Source organism: Gallus gallus, chromosome 14, assembly GCF_016699485.2.
Source record: "Gallus gallus isolate bGalGal1 chromosome 14, bGalGal1.mat.broiler.GRCg7b, whole genome shotgun sequence".
NCBI classification, from domain to species: Eukaryota; Metazoa; Chordata; class Aves; order Galliformes; family Phasianidae; genus Gallus; species Gallus gallus.
This window is the reverse complement of record NC_052545.1, coordinates 12,270,201-12,292,804: the sequence shown is the minus strand read 5'-3', so window position 1 is coordinate 12,292,804 and position 22,604 is coordinate 12,270,201. Positions and strand designations below refer to the sequence as shown.

The 22,604-nt window shown below is 49.6% G+C and overlaps 2 protein-coding genes across 11 annotated transcripts; one reads left to right on the top strand and one right to left on the bottom strand.

Moving 5' to 3' along the window:
• Nucleotides 1-292: 292 nt before the first annotated feature.
• Nucleotides 293-16,538, bottom strand: LOC416655 (protein PERCC1). Of its 3 annotated transcripts, none has more exons than XM_015294621.4 (3): nt 16,472-16,538; nt 14,800-14,867; nt 293-1,203 (listed from the first exon to the last, which is right to left on the bottom strand). In XM_015294621.4, the coding sequence occupies exon 3, from the start codon at nt 1,164-1,166 to the stop codon at nt 417-419; it is 750 nt and encodes a 249-aa protein (XP_015150107.1). In that variant the 5' UTR covers nt 1,167-1,203; nt 14,800-14,867; nt 16,472-16,538; the 3' UTR covers nt 293-416. The 3 variants fall into 3 exon arrangements, with proteins under 3 accessions (XP_015150107.1, XP_046756671.1, XP_414952.3); XM_046900715.1 differs by lacking the exons at nt 14,800-14,867; nt 16,472-16,538 and adding exons at nt 2,046-2,148; nt 2,273-6,287; XM_414952.8 differs by lacking the exons at nt 14,800-14,867; nt 16,472-16,538 and adding an exon at nt 2,046-6,287.
• On the top strand, nt 6,308-22,578 carry LUC7L (LUC7 like). 8 transcript variants are annotated; one of them, XR_001469123.4, is made up of 12 exons: nt 6,308-6,467; nt 8,088-8,182; nt 12,965-13,063; nt 13,692-13,802; nt 14,467-14,610; nt 15,039-15,215; nt 15,646-15,734; nt 18,716-18,745; nt 19,640-19,804; nt 20,859-20,920; nt 21,734-21,856; nt 22,207-22,419. XR_001469123.4 is itself a non-coding variant. In XM_040647697.2 (11 exons), exons 1-10 carry the CDS (start codon nt 6,407-6,409, stop codon nt 20,884-20,886), a joined length of 999 nt encoding a protein of 332 aa, XP_040503631.1. In that variant the 5' UTR covers nt 6,308-6,406; the 3' UTR covers nt 20,887-20,920; nt 21,734-22,578. The 8 variants fall into 8 exon arrangements, 6 of the variants coding, with proteins under 6 accessions (XP_040503631.1, XP_040503633.1, XP_004945428.1 ...); XR_005839868.2 differs by having other exon boundaries at nt 20,859-21,856; XM_040647697.2 differs by having other exon boundaries at nt 21,734-22,578.
• The last annotated feature ends 26 nt before the right edge of the window (nt 22,579-22,604 follow it).

Here is a 22,604-nt window from a genome sequence, read left to right as displayed (position 1 = left end):
CTGGGTCCCTATGGTGCTGCTGAGTCCCCCCTGCCCGGGCTGCAGCATATCCCTGGCTGGCAGCCGGGTGCTTTGGGAGGCCCTACGTTGCCCTTTGCCCCGGCACAGCTGAGATAAGGGGATGGGATCCACTGCATTGGGCCTGCCGAGCAAACACAGACTCTGCTCCTCCAGCCACTGCACGTCCCTCCTCCTCTTCCTGGAGCCAGCGGCTGTGCCGAGGGGTGCTGTGCTGCAGCCCTTTGTCACCCAGGGCCAGGGATACTGGGGTGAAGGACACTGCACGCGCTCATGCCTGCGGGAGTCATTTATTCACTCATCCTATTGCTGGCTCTGACCCACTGGCTCCAGGTGTCCCATTGCCCGTGGGTTGCTCATTAACCGGGCGGCGCGTGGCGGCCCGGGGCTGCAGTGGGTCACAGCCCGCTGTAGGGCTCGGCCTCCAGCCCCGCATGGCCCAGCACAGGCGGCAGCTCCCGCCCGCTGCCCGGCAGCTCTGGCCCCGGCTCTACCGTCCAGTGGGCCAGCAGGTCGCTGAAGTCGGGGGTGCTGGCATGCAGGAGGCTGCCAGGGCCGGGACCCGGCTCCCTCCAGAAGGAGGGCGGCAGTTTCCTCCTGTGCATGGGGGTGATGTGGCCGTATTTCCTCTCCAGCCGCTGCGTCTTCCCGCTGACCACCCGCGGCGCCAGGCACCGGTGCACGCCGTACTCGAAGAGCTCGGCCAGCGGCCCCAACCTCTGCGCAGCCCCATGGCCGCCGAGTGCCGCCTCCGGCTGCGCCCGGCCGCCCCGTGCCGTGTGCCCCAGGCTGGCGTCGCGGGGCGAGCTGTGGGGCGAGCTGCAGTCCTCGGGCACGCTGTGGCCGCCAGCGGCCTCCTCCCGGCCCCGCCGCCCGAAGTACCGCTGGATGTCGCAGCTGATGAGCTCTGAGAAGCGCAGGAGCCGCAGTGTGGTCTCGGCGGCGTTGGGGCCTGCTGGCTCCGGCCCGCTGCAGCCGGCGCTCTCCTCTGCTGCCTCCTCTTCATCCTCCTCCTCCTCCTCTTCTTCGTCGTCCTCCTCAGAGAGGTCGGGGAAGTCGGGCTCGGGGCGCGCAGGCAGGAGCAGGCCGTGCGGGAAGGGTGAGGGCAGCCGCAGCTCGGCCAGCGGCTGGATGACGCCGGCAGCCATGTCGGTGCAAAGGGACACCCCGGGGCCTGGGCTCACCCTGCGGGCAGGGACACGGCGTGAGGGTGGCACACAGCCCCGTCCTCCCACCCTGTCCTGCTGCCCCGCTGCAGTGCTCCACCCTGAGGCACTGCGGGGCTGTGTCACACCATGCCATCCACAGCGTGGGGCTGCGGGGCAGAGGGAATGAACCCAATGGACCCCCGTCCCTGGAATGGGGGCAACGGGGACATCTCCCTCAGCCATGGGACGCAGAACAACAGGGGTGTCCCCACTGATCCATGGGACACAGAGCAGCAGGGGTGTCCCCACTTAACCCCACTAACTGCAGAGCAGTAGGGATGTCCCCACTGAGGTGTGAGGCGGCAGGGGCGTCCCTTCCAAGCCGCAGGATGTGGAGCAGTACGGATATCCCCCAAGCTACAGAGTAAGGTTGGTGTTCCCCTGCACGTTCCCTGTTATCCCAGGGCTCTGTGTGTTGGTGAATGCTGCTGAGCACCTCCCACCCTGAGCACAGCACTGCGCCCCATGGGCTGCACCACCAGGATGCTGAGCGCCGTGCCCGGCCCACACAAGGACCCCAACGGTTTCCCTGTTAGGGGATAAACCTGGGCCCCTCCCAGCACTGCTTTCATGGGCTCTGGCCACAGCTGAGTCCTGCCGAGCTGGATGAGGCCCCTCTACGCTCATGGCAGGGCACTCTCAGCCACGTGCCCCGTTCCCCTCCACGGGCAAGTGATGGGTTCAGCTCCTGGGGCTCCGCACAGCCCAGCAGGGATGCTCACCTCCAGGAAGCAGGGACAGCAGCAGGGGCTGGAGGGCATTGCCCGGTGCCACATCTCCTGCAGCGCCCCGGCTCAGCCCGGCTCGGTCGGCACTCACCTTGGCTCTGCTGCCCGGCCATGCATAGGCTCCCGCGCCGTTCCCCCTTTGCTGTCCCTCCACCTGGGCCTGAAGTATTTATAGCGGAGCAGCGAGATGACGGCTGGCAAATATTTGGTAGCCGTATTGTAATAGTAGACTCGGTAAACAGAGCCAGGGTTTGCTTTAGCACCCAGCAACGGGAGAGCGGCGCGGGGAGGGACGCGGGGACGGAAGGCAGGGCTCACCTTAATGGCTCACTCGCCAGGGGATTTTCAAGTGTTGTTCCTGTAGATTCACCTATTAAATCGGCAGCCCCAGCTGCCAAACTGCCCGCACACTTGTACCGAGGGCTCTTATCTCCCCGCTGATTGGAGGTAAAATCAAGCTTTGTCAAATAGGCGTAAAATTAAATTTCATGCTATTTTGACTCCTGGAGTAGGGGATCTTCTGAAGAACACGGTGCTTATCGAGCGCTGCCTGTGCAAACAGAGCTGCGGCTGTGGTGGGTGAAGCCTCCGGGCTGCAGCCTCCGAGGGGTCCCACGGTGCTGCTAACCCCCCCGTGCAGCTCCCGATCCCCATCTGCAGCCCCACGCTCCCTGCAGACCCCAAGATGGATGTGGGGCTCCGGCACCAGCCCTGGGGTGAGGGTTGGACATTTTGGGGTCTCAGGGCACAGCAGGAAAGGCACTTCGGGTGCTGGGGCTGGTGTCTCTGTCGGGCAGTGCTGGATGCAGAGAGGAGGACGCTGTTGTGGGGAGAATTGGGCCAGCCCCAGGGCAGGGGCAGCACTGTCATTACAGACAGGGTGCTGGGATGCCCTGTGTCCCCCCTATGGCCCGGGATTGTGTTGGTCCATGCAGGGATAGAGATGACAACAGAGCAGCTGATGTCAGGAGAAGGCTGTGGTCCTGCTGTGCCATTTCTGTTCTGGCACTGGGACATGATGGTGTGGCCACCCAGAGAGGTGCAGAGTACAGACAGTGGACATGGGATAACTGGGGGACACGGGGTGGCCAGAGGAATGGGAAAACCCACAGATGACAGCAGGAGGACACGCATGGAATGGTCACCGGTCTGACTCAGTCCTGTCTCCCCTGCTGCAGCTCTTGCTGGGGCTCTTAGGTAGGACACCACACACTGGGCTCAGGGATGGGCAGAACCTGCTCCAGAGCCATTCTGCCCTGGGGGCTGACATCAGCTCCTGGTCTGGCCCTGTACCCTGGGGTGAGCTATTCCCCAGTGCTGCTGAGGATGGTGCAGCCCTGGGCACGGCCATCACCCACCCCACCCTGTATGTGGGGACCAAGCTGAGGTCTCAGCCCCAGCCATGCCCCACCGGGCTGCCATCCCTCCCCATACACCCCCACTGGCAGCCTGGGGGGGGGAGGGGGAGGGGGGCAGCAGTTCCCGCCCAGGCACCGCTGGGCAAACACGGCCAGCGGGAGCTGATAAGCCACGGGCAGCCTTCGATCTGCCACCTGATGTCACCCACTGCCACTGCTGCTTGCAATGCACAACCTGGCACAGCTTGGCACAGCGTGGCATGTTTTGGTACGGCCTGGCACAGTCTGGTACAGCACGGCCTGCCATGGCCTGGCCCAGCCCAGTATAGCCTGGTAGAGCCTGGCACAGATTGATGCAGCTCAGTAGGGATTGAGACAGCTTGGGGCATCAAGACTTTTGGTTCAGGTTCATCACAACTCACAAGGTCCTCTCCCCTGTCTTGACGCTATGAGGGAGACCTCGGAATAGGGGAGTGAGTCCATCAGGATTGAGGGGAGCCAGCATAAGAGACTCAGCTACCAGCCCTTGTTGGTACACGGCCTGGATACAGGCAGCTTTTTGACCAGGCAGATGACATGAAGTCTGAAAATCTGGCTGTTCATATGACTAATGGGTAACCCCAGTCCTGCAGGTCAATTTCTCCTGCCCAATACGCCGCATGGGTGGTCAGAGAGTGATTTTCTAAGTCCTGGTATCATATTGAGAAAGATGTCAGGACCCCAAAACCCACTGGCTTCCATATCACTTCACATAATTTTATCTCCTCCTGTCAAAGACACCCTACGAAGATATTCAGTCTTATTCCTGCAGTCTCCTGGAGTATTTCTCCTGTAATTTAGCTAGCTCAGCCAGGGACCACAGAATTGCCCTGGTGGTGGTGGAAATGTGCCCAGGCTGGTCATTCCCTCCTGCCTCAGTCACCATTTCCATCTTTACAGTGGGTCTGAGTGTGGTTGTAGGGGGAGGTCCCTTGTCATTGCTAGAGTCCCAGATATCGCCATCCCATGTCCTGGGGTCGACATCAGACACCAGATTAGGAACCTTTAAAGGCTCACAGGTGGTGGACATCTGCAATATAATATTAATTTCAATTCCTCTTGTAACTTTCTTTCCCGAGTTTCAGATTCAGCAAGGGCTGCTTCTTGATCCTCTTCTTCCCATCTCACCGCTTCTAATTCCAATTGTGAGCTGCTATTTGTAGTTTCCAAACAGACTGCATATCTCCTCTGCCTGTCGGCTTCAGCTTTATAGTCCTGACTTCTCTGTTTCTCCTGTTTCAGTTCATTGGTAGAGATACTTTAGTTTTGTCTAACTCAGCATTAAGTTCTTTAAACGCCATCTCCCAATTGGGGTAGGCTCCTGTTGAGCCCATGACAGACAGACATGCTTCTGGGACTGAGCATATCATGCTTTTCCTTCCCCCACCCCCCGCCTTCTTCTGTTCTTTGTGCAGGGTTTCTATCCTCTGGATGGCATTTACAATCTCAGTTGACAAACACTCAACAGATAACAATTCCAAACACACACAAACAAGCAAACGGTCTCGGCAAAGCATACGACAGCTAACACGGTAAAGGGGGAGGGGTGCGAGCAGGATGTGTACTTTTGGTTTTCCATGAATTGCCAAGTAATGGAGTCCACTGATTCCCCCCAAGGCACAGTATTAGACCACATGCCTTGAGAGTGGGCCATAACCAACACCCCCTGACAAGAAGGGAGATTTCTAGATATTCTTAGGGAGGATAATACGACCTGATGTTCACTGGTCGGTTCAGATGTTGTTGTGTGTAGTGTGGGGCTCAGCCCAGCTGGGAGGGGATCCCACTCCATAGTGGTCCCTGCACTGTTTTATACTCTGCTAGCATCTGATCTCTGCTGAGTTTGTTACTTAATCACTACAGTGCACACTGCTTCTGCTAAACGGGGTTAGTCCGATAAGCTGTGCTAGACTTGCCTCATGGAAGTGGAAGGAAAACCTCCCCTGGGTCCTACAGGAGTTAGCTGCACTTCTTTACCTCATCCTAGAGGCACGGAGCCATACCTGTGAGCGTCATTTTGTGGTCCTCATTCAGTGTAGCACCATTTTGTCTCATATAATCAAGCCGCACACTTGCCAGTAATCCACCAAGCTGGGGCTGGGTCAGGCTCTTGGCATTAGCTAGGCCATGAGTGGGAGGGACAGTCAGGTTTATCTGTTCCCCAGCGACACAACCGCTGCAGGCCATGTACCAAAAGGGTAAACAGGACTACTAGGCAGAAAACCACTACCAGACCTTTGCCTAGTCCTGTTTTCCACCTTTCACCCAATTATGCCTTTCCCTTTTTTTCAGCCTGCCTTTCCAGGGGAATCCCACACACGGGTTGGTACAGCTCAAAGGGGCTTGACGTGGTTCAGCACAGCCTGGCACAGGTTGCTACAGCACGATCTGGCAGTGCTCAGTATGGCTGGGCAGGGATTGGCACAGCCTGGCAGGGCTTGGGCCAACACAGCCTGGTTGGGCTTGGTATGGCGTGGGAGGGCCTGGCCCAGGTTGGCACAGCTTGAAAGGGTCTGGCAGGGCTCAGCACAGCCTGACACAGGTTGGTGCAGCTCAGCAGGGCCTGACTTGGCTCAGCACAGCCTGACACAGGTTGGTATGGCATGAACAGCTCAGCACGGCCTGGCAGGGATCGGTGAGGCCCAGCCTGGCCTCGTTTGGCCTGGTAGAGCCTGGCACAGCATGCCACAGCTCAGTGAGGCCTGGCACAGGTCGAAAGGGTCCGACGTGGCTCAGCACGGCCTGGTACAAGTTCAGGTTCAGCGTATGACCCAGCAGTGCTCAGTACGGCCTGTCAGGGATTGGCACAGCACGGCCCGGTACAGCCCGGCCTGGTACAGCCCAGCACAGCCCGGCCCGGGCCGCGCTCCCGCCCCGCCCCGCCTCAGAACTACACGTCCCGGCGTGCCGCGCGCCGCCGGGAGGGGCCGCTTCCGCCCAGCGCCCGCCGCGCGTCGCCGCCGCTGTCGCCGAGGCCGAGGTCGGAGCCGCAGTTGAGGCCGTCGCCGTCGCCGCTCTCCTCCCTCCCGCCGCGCCCCGCGGCCCCGCGCCCGCCATGTCGGCCCAGGCGCAGATGCGGGCCCTGCTGGACCAGCTGATGGGCACGGCCCGGGACGGTGAGTAGGGGCGGGCGGGGCCTGCAGGAACCGCGGCCTGGCGGCCGAGGGGGGCCCGGTCCGCCTCCGCCCGCGGCCCTCGGGCTGGCACTGGGGCTGGGGGCCGCGGGGGGGGTGGGCCGCCTCGCCCCGCCCTGCCCCGCCGTGCCCCTCGGGTCGGAGCCGTAGGTAGGTGCCCCGCCGGGAGCCGGGCCGCCGTGCGGCTGCGGTACGGCCGTACGGAGCGCTGCGGTTCGTATCGCCCGAGCGCTCCGATCCGCCTTGTAGCGGGGCTGCTCAGGTCCTTTGCACTTTGTTTCGTAAGTGAATAAGTGCCTTTCTCTCTTTTTGTGTATTGAGTTGCTGTTGAATTGCTTCCCATATATTTTATTTCATACAAACTGAACAATTGTGGCCCCTCTATTTTATTTATAAAGGTTCAGTGTATCTTTGCCTGCCTACATCAATCTGCAAGGGAGTTGCAGAAAAGCCTCATGTTCATCGAGCCGTGAGTCACAACCCATTTTTAAAGCTGTTATAACAAAAAAAAAAAAAAAGAAAAGAAAAAAAAACCCCGAAAAAAAGTGTTTGCTTTTTTTTTTTTTTTTTTTCCCCCCACCAGTAACTTTAAAAGTGTAGCTTAGAAAGAAAGAAAGAAAGAAAACCCATTTTCAGTAGACACAATTCCTGGATGCTTGCAAACCCTATTCCTATTGAGTATTACACGCCTGTGTCCTATACACAGCTTAGCTTTAAAATTGTCACATACCATTACCACTTTGCCTTTACTTTTATGTATCGTTCCCCTGACTTCCTTACTGCAGGTGTGGGCAAGAAAGCTTTTCCTTTAAAACTTTTCAACAGTGGGCATAAAATTCTGCAGCTGAGGTCTTGAAGAATGCAGATGGGTATAGTATATGTTGGAGCTCGCAGTGTGTATTGACTAACTTTGTTTCTTTTTTATTTTTTTTTTTCTTTTTTGCTTTTCTGATATTGTCTTGTTTAAGTGGCTCCTGAGTGTAAAATGTCTCCTGAGGGCGGGAGGAGGGTGGGAAGTGCGCTTCGTGCTCCGGGCCGAGACCTACGAGATGCAGCATTTCACGGCCTTGGAAAACACACTGCAGACTTGGTATTGAGACCAAATGGACTGATGTCTTAATCATCAGATTAGCAAATAGCAGTTGCCTATAAAAAGAAAAAAAAAAGACCAAACCCAACTGCCCAGCACAGCCTTGTTTCGTGATTCATGGCCCTCTGCTAGCTTGGGTTTCGGTATCTCCTGCCCCTTCATTACGACAAAATAAAAGGGGGGATAAAACAACCAAAAGCGTTGGCTCTGAGCCAGACTGTCTCCTTTTCCTCTTCGGGCTGTGCAGTCTCTTTATATGGATGACAGGCCTTGGACATTACTTGGCTCGCCAACACTGTGTTTAACATGGTGTACGTTGAGTAAATGCTAGAATGGTATTTGCTGCCAATTACAAGTTTTCCAGAATATCCTGTCGCCCTCCAAGTAATTCTGGGGAGCAGGAACACCAAGTATTTTAATCTGCATATTGAGACGAAATGATCATACCGACATTTCTGTTCTCCTATCAGTATTCTAATGTCTCCTTATTTAAAACCACAAATGAATTTCAGGAGATGAAACCAGGCAAAGGGTGAAGTTTACAGACGATCGTGTCTGCAAGAGCCACCTCCTGGATTGCTGTCCTCATGATATCCTGGCAGGAACAGTAAGTATTCCTCTGGAATAAGGAATTCCGGTAAGGCAGAAGTTGGCACAGCTCTTCAGGGCACCTCTGTGCCACCCAAAGTACCTTTTAGGAGGTGCAGCCTGGGAAACATCAGACTTCCCTTGCTCTAGGAACAGCCAGCAGTTTTCATTTCAGTTTCCTTGCTGTCTTTGGAACCACTACAGTTAGGTTTACTCTAAATTCATCCACACTGCTTTTTCTATCACAATCGATATGAAGTTGCAAGATTATTTCTGTTACGGTAGCTTGTGGTAGTTAGGACGTGAAACTTGTCCTGTGGGGGTCATGGGATCGTAGCCTCGGGGAGGCAGCCTGCTGTCCAGGGTGCTGTAGTTCACCACTGCATCTTCAGCTTGGCAGGCCTCATGAGCTGCAATAACCCTCAATCCTCAGAGCTTTTCAGTCTCCTTTTTTAAACCGGGTGATATTCTCCCAGTGGAATTTCAGCTTTTTCATCATAAAAGGTTGGCATATAATGGCAGGTTACAGCTCAGGCCAGCTTTGTCTGTAGTTTGTTGGTGTGAGCAGTATGTCGCTCTGCCTGACTGGTTTCAAACAGTTGGGACGGCTTCCTTCACTGGTGCCCTCTGGGGATACAGCTGGCCAAGTTTCAGAGGATTGGCTCGGATGTTCTCTGTGAGAGCAGAAGGTGATGTGGTAACAATGAGATCTTATGGAGTAAGAATCCGATTCAATGCCCAGATGAAAGATGCAATCCAACTTTCAAAAGAAAACAGTATACGACTTTGGTAATTACTGTGTTACTTAATTGCAGGATGGAGATGAATAACACTGTTTGTCTCTAAATGCTGTGACGTTTCATGTTGTCCATCCACTTAACCAGATTTTTTTTTTTAACTGCAGTCCTTGTTTATAGCCTTTTATTGTGTTATTTCATGAGCGGGGGTTTGACACATGGGTTCCCAGCAGAGGGAAGGGCTGGCATTATACCACTGTGATGGCAGGGCGGCATGGCAGCACTAACATGGAGAGCTTTACCAAGCACTGAGCAGGCAGGCTTCAGCTTCTAAATGGCTGTTGCTGCAGAGTAAGTCTGGAAAAATGGAATACAAGTCTTTGTGTTTTCAAAGTGTCCTAAGGGATGCAGGACCAAATTTGGAAGTTCAGGTGTATTTTCCATCACTGCATCAGTTTCCATGTCACGTCACTTCTGTTTCAGACTTCTAAAGCTTCTGAAATCACTTCTGCTTACTTCCATTCTTCGTGTGAAACAGGGTGGGTTAGGATATAGTTTTTTGAGCGTGAGACTCTACAACAGGTTTTTGGAGCCTCAGTGTGGTTTGAAGACATGTGGTGCCTTCCATCTCTTCTGGCATTTTTCCAGCAGAAAGTTGATGGTGATTTGAAGGGGCTGAATGAAGCACTGTGAGGGACTGTTGCTGATGGTGACAAGGCACAGAGGAATCCTGGGGTATTAAGCGCATTCTGAATGTCCTGGGTTGGAGAAGCACCCAGGAGCAAGGAGGACTGCTGCTGCACAGGTGTTCTTGTGGATCACCCAGAAGATGTTGTGGTGTCCCTGGAGTGGCTGAGGAGCTCTGTGCACCACTAACAGTAGATTCTTGGGAGTGAGAAAATGCATCAGTGCCACAAGTCTGTTTGGAGAGAACATGCCAGGTCTGGAGCAGGATCAACCATTCAGCTGTCGGCACTGCCAGCACAGAACGAATCACGCAGGCTTTCATTGTGCATCCAGACAGGTTTACTGGCATCTTCTGGTGCTCTGGTAATGAAGGAACTGCATGGGTGAACCAGCTTTAACTGAATGGGGTAACATCCATCTCTGGATGTGTGTTATTGAAGAAATCAGGACCTTGGATCTTCTTGGCAACTTCCAAGGGACGTTCCAAGCTTTCTGGTAACAGTTGTGATACATCCTTCCTTCTGGAGACATAGTTACTGCTGCGTCCTTCGTGTATGCAACTGCTTCTTAGTGGGAGGCTGGTTAGAGACGAGCAGGGAACTGGATCTGGTCAGTAGCAGTGCTCAGTGAGACAAGATCACATCCCCCTCACTGAACTTCACGTGTAGGGTAGGAGGAGTCCAGATTTCGGGGAACATTCTGGAATGTTCCTGACAGCTGCAGAAGACACATTTGCTTTGTTTAGGTAGGCCAGTGTGCCTGTGTGTAAGGGCTCTACTATCATGGTTTTCTTGATCTCCATGGGAAAGGAGGACATTTCTGGGAGAATGCAAGTTAGTGTTGATTATAGCCAGGTACCAGGAGAGGCTTGACATCTAGGTGGTCAGAGGCCTGCACTAAGCTTTGCAGTGAGCAGTAGGTGTGTTGCTGCTCATGGAAGTACTGCAGCATGTTTGGAGTTGGTGTCTGCTGGTAAGCCTTGGGGATTTCTAGCTCTGCTAATGAGTAGGCAGATGAGCCCAAAAGCTGTGCAGGTACAACAGTACTTGGAAGTTGTATTCAAGGAAGTTACTGTGTCCCCCAGTGGGAGATGAGAGAGCTGACATCTGTAGGTTGCAGTATTGCTTCATGGGTATCTGTGCTCCTGCTTTTTCGGTTGAGCAAATCACTAGAGCCATGATTACATCTGAAGAATGTTCCTCATGGAAGGAGACCTGGTGAATTAACTGTTTAGCAGTGGTACTCAGAGAGAGACCTCAGGATTGTGCAACAGACACGAGGGGGATTCATTACCACTGACATCTAAACAAGTTTGGTCTGTGTCTGAGTGGGGAGTTAAGTCTTAGGCTCTACCATCTTAAGTACCTGTGTCACAGAACAGCTGTGGGTATTGATTGGAGCAAGTCACAATCCCTGCTGGAAACTATGAGTATTTGGTGCCAGGCCTCCCAGATGAGACAAGAGGAGTCTTTGAAACAGAAAGGCTAGTGATCTTCCCTGAGGTGAGTGATACATGAGGAAATCTCCACGCATAGAGATCACGTTGAAGTGTTTGAAGGAAGACGTGAGGTTTGTATGCCAACGAAAGCTGGGCATTTTCCCCTGGCAGAAGAGATTGAGAGACTTGCTGCCTTTTAACCAAGAGTGAGAGAAATACAGAACACGGTGGCTCTTCTGAAGCCTTCTGCTGGAGCTCCTTCTCTGAAGCGGAGTGAGTGGCTCAGCTTGCCAGAAGAGTTCAGATGAGATAACCTACGATCTGTCACAACCTTGTGGAGTGTTGCTCTTTCTCCCTATATTGTAAAGAGATTGCAGTAGAATAACGATAAGAATAAAAAAAATTAAGTCATGTAAATGCTCTGATGTTGTATTAAGTTTTTCTTATGGTAAAATTCCAGTAGCTCTTCAGCATTCCTTCAAGAGTTTTGCCTAAAGATGAACATTGTTAAGCTCTGAAAGTACTGGAACAGCTGTTTTTTGTAGGCATTAAATTCTTACCATTAGAGCTCACAACACTGTTCCTGAATGCAGTATCTGAGCCTGCTGTCAGTGCCTCCTGTTTTTGGTAAATGTGAGCGAAATGAGTGAGACTAAATAGTGACAAGTCATCTTGAATCATTAAAGAGTTAATAACGCGGGCAATTGCTGGAAACCCAAGCATTACCTGGTGGAGCTTTCTTTGATGGCTTTGCTTCATGCTCAGCAAATCCATTGCTGCTGTTGGAACGCACTGCTTCATAACATGTGCTTGGCAAACCCCAGCTTTACTTCGGGGTGATGCTCAGGGGTTCTGTGCTGACCCCTCTGGAGCTGTATTTAGCTTTTCCTGCAGTTCTGTCTAGGTTTTTCTCCTTGATGCTGATGGCCAGGAGAGAAGAGGAGTGCTGCTGGGATATTCCTTATGAGCTGGCACGTACCCTGCTGCTTGTGCTGCTCCCTATGGCCCACACTCAGGCCTTTTGTTGTTTTGACTTTCAAAAATGGCATGTTCTTTTTCTATTTAAAGAATAGAGAAACGTTCTCCTTTACATATTGATAACATACAAATGCAATTTCCACATTTTGATAGCATAATTCAGTTATTTGGCCATTAGCTACTAGACCTGGGGGGAAACCAACAGATTTAAATAGCATTATCTGCAATGGAAGTCAATAGCAGCATGCAAGTCAGGGTTTTCCAGGAAAGGAGATGCTCTCATGGAGTCTGTCATTAGACAGAGATGCCAAAATGACATTATGCAGAGGAATTAGCTTTGAACTGGTGGGTTTAAAGTCCCAGCAGCAGCTGAAAGCAGGAAGGGCTAGCTGCAGAGTTAGGATCTGCTGTATCTGAACATAGCGTTGTACTTTCCTACTGGCCATACCCCTGCTTACTTTAAATCCCCTTGTCCTTGCAAGGAAGCATTCCATCTGTATGCTGTGGTTTGCCATTTTTCACTGTTCTTTCAAGGCTCTTTCTGATACAGATATACTCTTCCATGTGAGCTTTAAACTTAGGGTACGTAGCTGTGTGCTTGCTGTGCTGTAGCTTCTAAACAGGAGGTGTTTGTAGTTGGTGTCTGTTGAAGGAGCTCCTGCTGCAGCTTGCTGTGCCTTCCCAGCTCCATGCCAGCAATTTCCTAGGCCATGCTGTGACTTGAAGCAGGGGTGGGTCTGGACTTAAAGTATTTGAAGTGCTTTGATATTGTCAGAAGGACTCCTGGAAAAGTGATTCTAGCAAACATGATTCTTCTGGCTAGTTCTGTTACTGGCAGGCAAAGAGGAAGCTTTTCTTCCCAAGGAAGTTCTATTTTGATATGATGAACTTGTCAAGAGTTACGTATTTTCAGCCTGTTGCCATAATGGAGTTATCTTACATATGTTTTCCTTTTGAACAGAGAATGGACCTAGGAGAGTGTACAAAGATCCATGACCTGGCACTGAGAGCAGATTATGAGATTGCAAGTAAAGAGAGAGACCTTTTTTTTGAGCTGGATGTAAGTATGGGGATTTTTGTTTTGTTAGTTTTTACGGAAACTGCCTCTTGAAGTCATTGGCTGAACCATAGAACTCAGTGGATGTCTCAGCTAACCATATTATTTGATAAGGCAAAAATGGCCTGGCCCTTCCCAAACATCATCTCGATGCTGACTTTAAATTGCAAAAGTAATTATGACTCTTATAACCAAACCAGTGCAGCTAGCTGGGAGGCTCTTTGGGCGCTCCTTGCATTCCACACCTGCTGCTCTGTAGCAGGTCATTGTAACCTGGTGGGCTGTCCCAGAAGGAGAAGGAATGTTAGAAGCCTTTTGCTCAGTGGTTTTGCTTTTGGCCACATTTAGCTTTCTGTGGTGAAACAAATCAAGTGGAAGAACATTTTGCCTTCCCGTTTCATGCAGTGGTTTTTATGTTTGCATCTGTTGCTCACACATTGGAAGTTGTATTGCAAAACTGTAGATGGAAGACATAGGAGCAGGGATCAAATTTGACTTCTTTTGCAAAGTGTCCTTTGTTATTTTCTCAAGGCATCCATTTTTGAGGTTGGTTGTGCATTGTATTGTTGTGGATTGCACCCCCTAGCTGCTGGCTGTAGGTCTGTAGATTCACAATTCTTTGAATGTGCAGGCTATGGATCACCTGGAATCCTTCATTGCGGAGTGTGACAGGAGAACAGAGCTGGCCAAGAAGCGCCTGGCTGAGACACAGGAAGAGATCAGTGCTGAAGTATCTGCGAAGGTATAAGTCCTCTCATTTAACCTTTGTTCTGAAAGTCTGTGCAAGAACCCTGATGTTCTGTTGTTGCTCGATACTGGGAAGTTATGCTCAATAAAGACTTTATGGATTCGAGCCATCATCTTCAAATGCTGCTCTGGCTGTTCTTGTAGTAACCTTGGTTCCAAGGGTCATAGTAAGGTAAAATATCAACTCTAAATTATATTGCTTAATCATGGCTATGAAATATATAGGTTTTCCCTTCTATTCAGTGTTCATATGGCAGCTTAGAATAGTAGATCCATCACATAATCATTGTCTTTCCATGTAGCAAATGCTCCTGTGGTTTCCTCTTTGGGAACGTCTTGCACTGGGACAATACAAAACATTTCTGAAGCTGGATTTGTGGTGTCTCTCCTGTCCTCTAAGCCAGGAATGCACCACTGTTTGCAGCAGAGCCAACGATGTCCTGTCCCTGTATATTTTCTCCCTTCACTGTCTGCCTATGACTGCACTGCCTGTACTAGGCACACCAATCCTTTTTTGTTGAGACTTTTTATGGTCTAACAACAGCTTATGCAAAACAGTGGGTGTTTTTAGTTTAAGAGAAAAAAGAAGTTGTCTTGCAATCTTCTGCAAGATTTTTGTCTTACAAAGAAACAAAACAAAAACCAACTGTTTTCTTTAGGCAGAGAAGGTTCACGAACTGAATGAAGACATTGGAAAACTCCTAGCTAAAGCTGAACAGCTGGGAGCTGAAGGGAATGTTGATGAGTCTCAGAAGATCCTGATGGAAGTGGAAAAAGTCCGAGCAAAAAAGAAAGAGGCAGAGGTACGGCCTTGGTTCTCCTGTGACATGTAGTAGGTGATTGAGTTAGGCTGAGTCTGTGACAGACACCTGGGTGGTTCCTACCTCTTTTCCTATTTCACCAGCACCTCCTCTTTGAATGTCAGCAATGTGTCAGCAAGCTGTTGGCAGCGTAGTGTGAGAGGTGAAGGGAAGCTTTGTAGAAACTCTTACCTGGTGAAGAGAGATGACTGGGCAGGTGGCAGCTCTTCTCCTGAAATATCTGGTCAGCATTCAGTTATCTGCAGGGATAGAATGTCAGGTTAGCTGTGCTCACAGTGTTTTGCATGGTACCTTCTTTGTATTGAGGGTGCTTTTAATAATCCCTGAAAGCATCAGGGCCGTTCTTTGCAGGACTTTCCCTGGAGGGTTGCAACTGACATTTGCCTGTTTTTTTTCTGGTCTCCCTTCAGGAAGAATACAGAAATTCAATGCCTGCATCCAGCTTCCAACAGCAAAAGCTGCGTGTGTGTGAAGTCTGTTCAGCATATCTTGGTCTCCATGACAACGACCGGCGTCTTGCTGACCACTTTGGAGGCAAATTACACTTGGGTTTCATTCAGATTCGTGAGAAACTGGATCAGCTGAGGGTAATCTTGTCTGTTTTAAACCTTCTCCTTGTAGTTCTAAAGGCATTCACTACATACATTAAGTTCATACAGAATTCTTTGCAGAATGCTTACATAAGCCCAGAAATTTCTGATGTCAGAACCCCTGAAACTTCAAGTGCAAGTTTGGTTAGCCCTATCTTGGGTTCTGTTCTGCAGTTTATGTAATGGAACAACTTCAAATGGAATTAGTCAGACCACTGCTGTAATTTCTTCTTTAAATGCATGTGACTGTACCAATGGTCTTTTCCATTGGTACGGCTGAAATTTGTCACTCTTGGTTTCATTTTTGACTAGCACAAAGAAAGCAGTGAAACTGTTCTTTGTCTTACTACCTGAGTAAGCTCCTTGCAGATCTTTCTGACATGCTACTGTACTGAAGTATGAGGTGAATTTTTTTTTTTCCTCCTAGAAAACAGTGGCAGAAAAGCAAGAGAAGAGAAACCAGGATCGTTTGAGACGGAGAGAAGAGAGGGAACGAGAGGAGAGAATGGGCAGGCGGTAAGTGAAAGCTGGTAACTGTTTTCTGAAGCTAGTTTTGAAAGAGTCTGATTTCTTGGTTCTGAGTACTGCAGGAAAGCAGCAGCTGTTGCTGCATCAGCTGTTGGACATGCTCTGGATGCTGCGTGGGCACCTTGGCATTCAAATAAAAATTAAAACAAATGCACAAAATCCCCACATCAGAATGATTGTAACCTCCACCATCTGAAAGATAGAAGCTCAGAAGATACGTAGTCTTCAGGCTTTTATTGGCCTAGTCCCTGTCTTTTTAGAGTCTGGATGAAGTGACTTCACAGAGTGCATCCAAATAGAAAGAATTAACATGAATGCTCAAATGGCTCGATTAGCACAAAAATTCCTGGGACAGCCCTCCTTGCTTCGAGGCTAGGAGGTGACAACAGAGTGGAGCTGGTATCCATCAGCCAGGTGGCAAGCTGCCTGTCTTATTCAGAAAGTTTCCTACAGCAGCAGCAAGGCATTTCTGGCACAGTTTTGGAGAACACCTCTCAGGACATCCTGAGGTTGTTCTGCTCAGAGGCACCCCAAGGAGTGGCTGTTTCTGATGTTCATGGCCACGTGTGTCATTTTCTGCTCGTGTCTATAATCCTTGAGCTGTGGGAGTGTGTAGCAATTGGGCAGATCAGTATGATGAGAAAAGGTGTTTCACCAAAGGTATAGTGACAGAAGGATCAGCACAATAGAAAGGTGCTATAACAGAAGGGAAGAAGATTGCTTACCCATATCAGAAGATTCCAGGTTCATGGGGGAAAGCTTCACCAGGGAGGGCTCTCCATGAAGAGATCCTCTCCCTGGGGCAGTCAGCCCTTAAATGGGGTCTAAGAGAGGTGCAGCCATGCTCCACCTGTTCTGGTCACACAGCTGAATTGCCTTCACCTGTGCTCCCAGGGCTGACCGGGTCCTTTCCCCAGGTGCTCAATCAGTGGTTCAGGCCATGACTCATACATAGTTCCCATACAGAGTGGCTACAACATTGGTATTCTCATGACAAGCATCTTGCCAGCTAAACTGGAAAAACTAATTCTTCCCTGTGTGTAAATGACTCAGTTAAATAGTGTGGTGTGAAGAGGGTGGCTATTTGCACTGGTCATGCAAAGGAAGTGGCTGAGTAGGAGTGCTGTTTTTGTTACATCACTTCCCCAGTAACTTGGTATATTTCTCCTCACAGTCTTACACTTTGTGAATCCAAAAAACCACCTTGCTGTCCGTGGAGAGCTCTTTTTCGATGTCAGCTGAAGAGTGTTTCAGCCATCTGGTTGCAAGATGTATGAGATGCATGACCACGGTGTGCCTCCGAATATACGTTTCTGGAAATGCTTGTAAACAAGTAACCAGAACTGAGGCAGCTTGGTCTCCTGTGGACTGTGGCTTGGTGGTTTTAGTGATTTGTGAAGGTGTACGCCTCAAACTGTTGTGCATTCTCTAGTTAGGGTGTTTCATAAAGGTTCCCTCTTGGTCTGGATTGCCTGATGTCAGAGCAAGAACTGTGTTGAGTTGGCCTGGGGTCTGAATTCTTGCTGGTTTGGTATTTTGCACTACTTGAAGACTGTGGCCAGCCTTTGCCTTCGCTCTGTGTGGAGCCATCTCTGTGCTCTTCTATTCAGATGCTAAAGAGAAAACCACATAGTGGAGCCAGGAGTGAAGTATAGAGGAGGTCACATTGTTTTCTTCTCCGAAATGAGAACTTGACCCAAAGAAGGAAATTAGTTTTCCCAGTGGATGTTGGGACGAGAGCTCAGATTTCTTGATTTCTAAGTATCCACTGCTCTGGGTGCTGTGCATTGCCATGCTTACCGGGGTGTTTCTCCATCAAAAACACATCAGTGACTTCAACTGACTTAAGAGGCTGCTTCTCAAGCAGAGCTTGAAACTTAAAAACCACTTAAAACATGATCCTTCATAACTCTTGTTGCCATGTCTTCATGTGCAGTATCTCTGTGGTGTTATCCCGTAAGGGGAACAATACCACTTGACTTTGAGAAGTCTTAGTGACTTACAGGCACTGTGTCATGTCATGGAAGCCTGTAGATGGGCTTGTGAAACTGTAACTTAATTTGTCTGTCAAATAAACTGATTTCCATAGGGGAATGAGTGAACTGGATTGTCAGCCATAGTGGTAAACAAAAAGACAGTCCTGTGTCATTTGCTATTGCTGGTGACTCAGTGATCTCTTCAGACTGTAATTCTCTGGGGAGCTGGCATGCTGTTAAGCTGAGCATGCCATGGAGATGTGAGAATGAATGAGGCCCGGATGATTCTTCTCAATTTGATTTATATAATCTGGGGTGAAGAATTTCCAGTGTATCTCTGTGACTGTTCAGTAACAGTTATTCACATTTGCTTCCTCTTTTATTTTCTTCCTAGCTCATCTTTCCTAAGCAGGAAAAAAATAATGGATGGAAATTTCCACTGAATGTTTGTTAAGTCCTCGTGATTAGGGAGAGAGCACTTCATTTTTCCTTTATTCAAACCATTTCTTTTTCAATGTGCAGCCACCTCAAAGGAACCAAAATGAGAATGCTGTTCAGTCCTAGCCCACACTGGCTGGAGAGTGGCACTTTTTCATGACAGTGTTCATCTGGTTGATGTTAGACCACAGAGAGTAAATTGGAAGTTAGAAAGGTGCCTTGTAATACTGCGTTAACACAGTGGGATTGGTTGGTAGATCTTTCCTGCTTTGCTAGAAAGCTCTTGGTGGAGTCAATAAGCTGTCCCAACAAGCTCTGTTGGAACTGGTGCTTCTGTCCTTTTTTGACAGGTCTGTGACACACCCACCCCCTCCCCCAAAACTGAAGCTGATGTTTTTAGGCTTGTATGGCAAGCTTTTTAACTGACATCTTAATTACTGCGTTATTTTTGCTCCTGTTGAGAGCTGCAAGGGAGAACGGGTTGTTTGATGGGGGAAAAAGAAACATAAGAACCGTGCCATTCCTTCTCTCACTCAGCTCTCCTCTTCCTTCTAGGTCTGGATCGAGAAATAGAGATCGTCGAAGGTGAGTGTGCAGTTCTCCCAAATGCCTCTTTGTGTTTTAATGTAGTTAATGAGGTCTCGTAAATGGAGTTGATGCTGTGCCTCAGTCTTCTCATTGTGCTCCCTGAAAGAAATGGGAACTTCTGCTTGGGCCCTTCTGCAGTACTGTGCAGCTGAATGTCAGCAGCTGGGCTGGAAGTCAGGAGTGGGCTAGCCCAGCCAGAGAAAGGGAGCTGTGTGCTCTGCACTACCAGCCTAAGAATGCACTCAATGTCTTTGCCAATAAATATCTCACATACTTTAATAGTTCTAAAGTATGAAATGTACCTGTTACATATAATACCTCAGGTGTAAAAATACAGAGATTTGTTATTAAAGCTCCCATCTCTGTGAAGAGTTTGCCTTCATGGTATGACAACATTCCGTAAGTGATTGTGTGCCTCGAGATCTTCTCTACTGTTCTACATATATGTTGGCACCCTTTATTTGGTTTTTAGAGCAGACGGAAACAAATCTGCTTTGAAAGTGCAGTGTTTTCACAAGGGGGATGCTCTCTTTGGCAGACTGCCATAGAGGTTATGGCAATTTCACATATGACTGACTTCTTCAGCCAAAGCGAGGCCTGTATCACAGTTGGTAAGCTGTGCTCTAGGCATCAACGCATCAGTGGTGGGAGTGATTTTCATAAGCTTCCCAGCAACACGAATTTACCCCTTGGTGTTTTGTTGGTAGCCACGAGCCCAGGAAAGTCTCTTCACCCTGTGGGTGATTCGCCTTCTGTGTTGGCAGGGATGGGGGGTGAGGGTTGATGCTCCGGGTTTGCGTTAGTCTGGAATGTCTGAGAGGTGGGCACGGGTGTACAGATCCGATGCACTGGCCTATCTCTTGAATCTGAGGCAGTCTGTGCCCCCTTCAGATCACGGTCTCGGGATAGGAGGCGGAGGCGCTCGAGGTCAGCTTCCCGCGAGCGGCGGAAGTCTCGCTCCAGGTCCCGGGACCGACACAGACGCCACCGGAGCCGCTCCCGCAGCCACAGCAGAGGTCACCGCCGGGGGTCCAGAGACAGGAGTTCCAAACACAAGTATGTATTCCTCATGCAAGGGCTTCTGAAAAGGGGAGTCCCCGACATAAGTGAGCCTCCTCCGATCCCTTAGGGTGGGCAGGACTACCGCTGCTTTCTCAAGCTGGGAGCTGCAGTGCTGGTTCCTGAGCCAAAGCAGTATTTCCTAGGGGCGGTTTGTAGATGCTTTCACGTGAGAGCAGTAACTGTACAGAAAGGTCCCAGCTTAAGAGCAGAGTCTAGGAGACAGAACTGTCATTTTCTGATCTGCTATGCTGAGCCTTGAGAAACTGCTGGTTTTCCTGCATAAGCAGCAGCTCAAAGGCCTGCTGGTGCTCACGCAGCCTCCTCAGGTGTGTAAAAGCCAAGGAACGGAGGCAGTTTTGGCATTACATGTCTGTGGTTGTCTTCTGCTTCCCAGCTTCTTGCTCTCAGTGGCATGGGGAATAGAAGTGTATGATTTGGGAACTAAGGGAAGTCTTCTGTTAGGGTAATCACAGCGCAGGTTGAGAGACAGCTATTAGAAATCTCTGTTGAGGGAGGGAGAAAGACAGTTGGAAGGAGGAGTACACCATTCTCCTGTCACCAAGAAGTCCTGTAGTCTGAAAAATGGCTTTAAGTCTCTTCTGAGACTTAGCAAAACGCCCACTGTTTTGGAGGAAAGAAGAAGCAAGCATATATGTGTAGTCATATTAGCAAGACTGAAGTGAAACATTGCATTTCCCTGCAACCTTTCTAAGCCTGGGAGCAAGTATATAATCAGGTGTTTGCTGGAGTTAGATCTAGCCTTTATTTTAGTGCTATCAGTTAATAGGGGAGTGCTTCAGCAGTGTCTTGATTAGGGACCACCACTAGAATACACTTCTAGAAACAAACCTACTGTTGTGTATTGTGTTGAGCTAAAGGGTAAGAACAGGTTTTAAAGACACCTGATGAATGGGAGGGGAATAACGGTCTGAAAAAGATATGTCTGTTAATAACTGAGGGGAGGGGGGGCTGTAAATACTGTTGATTCTCCAATGGCTGAGATACTAAAGTCCTTTTTTAAATCTGTCTTGAACATGGAAAATAAAAGAAAAGAAGGTTGGACAATTAGGAAGTGAGGAAGACCCTGTAATAACTATTACTAAAGAGCAGGTAAGGGATTACTTTGAAAACCTTGAACACATTCAGATCAGCCCATTGAGGCTGTAGGAGGATTGGCTCTGTGACATACTTCCACAAAATTAGAAACAAAAAGTGAATGAGAAACCCTAATCCCTGAAAGTGTGGCTTCTGTTTTTGCCCTGAGAATTCATGATATGTATGTTCTGGTTCTGCTGGTCTGAAGTCTCACTTCTGGAAAGAGCTAGCCCATCACAGGATCTGGAGGTCTTAGGGTAAGAGAGCTATGGGCAACAGGCAGCGTGGGGATGGGAAAAGAGTTGATCAGATCAGACTTGTGTTGTCTCCCGTCTTGTGGTTAAATGGTACAATCTAAGGTAATGAAAGTGACACGTGATGCGATGCAGAGGGCTGTAAGGTTTTAATACAACTGTGCAATAGTTCCAAACATGAGAATGAACAGGAGTGAAAACTGGAATCCATGAGGTACCTTCTGGATTCCAGGTCTTCTGTTTATGACTGCAGAGAGACCTGCGTACCGAGTTCTAGAATACAGTGTGCTGTGCAGGGTCTCTGAAAGCCTCTGCCTAGTTATGAAGGGGTATGGGCTGCCAGCACCTAGCTGATAAGCTGAATGACTGATTTATTTACAGTTGGCATGAATCATAGAGCATAAAAGCTTTCTAAAATTGGACCCAGTATGAAACCCTCTGCTTAATTCTGTGTGGGCTGACACAGCGAAGCGCCGCTGAAAATCTGTAGCTCTCATTTGGGCAGGCTGTGAAAAGATTTGTCCCTGTTGTGGTTTCTGAATTAAAATCTCTATCATCCTGACTTTGAACCCAGGATGTTAAAGACTGCGCTTGTCAAGATGCAAAGTGACAAAAGCCCAGGACTGAGCAAGCCTTTGAATCCGAAGAATACAGTTGGCATTTAAAGCAGTTGAGCAGAAGGCCACTAGCTTAGAGCGTAAGCAAAACACACTGTGAAAGACACAAACAATGATGAGAAAAAGATTGGAAGTGCTTTAGTACGGCCCAGTAAACCAAGAAGGGGCCCAGGGAACACCTTGAGGGACTGACAGAGGCTGCACAGTGCAGTCAGCGCTGCAACACTGCGTCCTCTTACATAAAAGCTTATAGAGGGACCAGAGTTCCCATCTTGGGTGGCACTACTGACACTGCAGTACCCAGGCACACTTTTGTAAGAAACCTGTTCCAGCAGGGCCCCATGAGCAAAGATGTTGCCATTCTTACGTGCATTTGATGTCAACTCCTTCAGTTGTGAAGCATATAGCGATGGTTTACTTTGTACTTCAGATCTTCTAGGGATCGATCTTCAAGAGAGAAGTCACGAGACAGAGAGAGGAAAGAGAAGAGCTCTTCTGAGAGGCGGCACGAGAGCACAAATGGCAAATCTCGTTCCAAGAGATCAGAGGAGAGAGAAGCTGGCGAGATCTGAACTCAAACGATGGGCGTTGCACTGTAAATAGTCCGATAAACATTCTACACAAAGCCTAAATTTCCCATTTATATTTACTGAATACGACTCATCTTTTGTAGTTCTGAATTTTTATTGTTTGGCAGATAGCTGTGAGTTTGTAGACACCCGGTCCCCCCCCCCCCCCGTACTGTTGAACAGGGTTTTGTTTTAGTAGGAATCAATAAACCTGACGGCTCCTTTTCAACCCAGGTGGGCGGTTCACGCGCTGTGTTTG

Coding starts and splice junctions, on each gene's coding strand:
- LUC7L (XM_414951.8), top strand. CDS start 6,407: ATGTCGGCCCAGGCGCAGATGCGGGCCCTGCTGGACCAGCTGATGGGC. Junction 13,803..14,466: donor GTGCTGAAGTATCTGCGAAG/GTATAAGTCCTC, acceptor TGTTTTCTTTAG/GCAGAGAAGGTTCACGAACT. Junction 15,735..18,715: donor GAGGAGAGAATGGGCAGGCG/GTAAGTGAAAGC, acceptor TCTTCCTTCTAG/GTCTGGATCGAGAAATAGAG.
- LOC416655 (XM_414952.8), bottom strand. CDS start 2,071: ATGCATGGCCGGGCAGCAGAGCCAAG. Junction 1,204..2,045: donor GGCCGGGCAGCAGAGCCAAG/GTGAGTGCCGAC, acceptor CCCTGCCCGCAG/GGTGAGCCCAGGCCCCGGGG.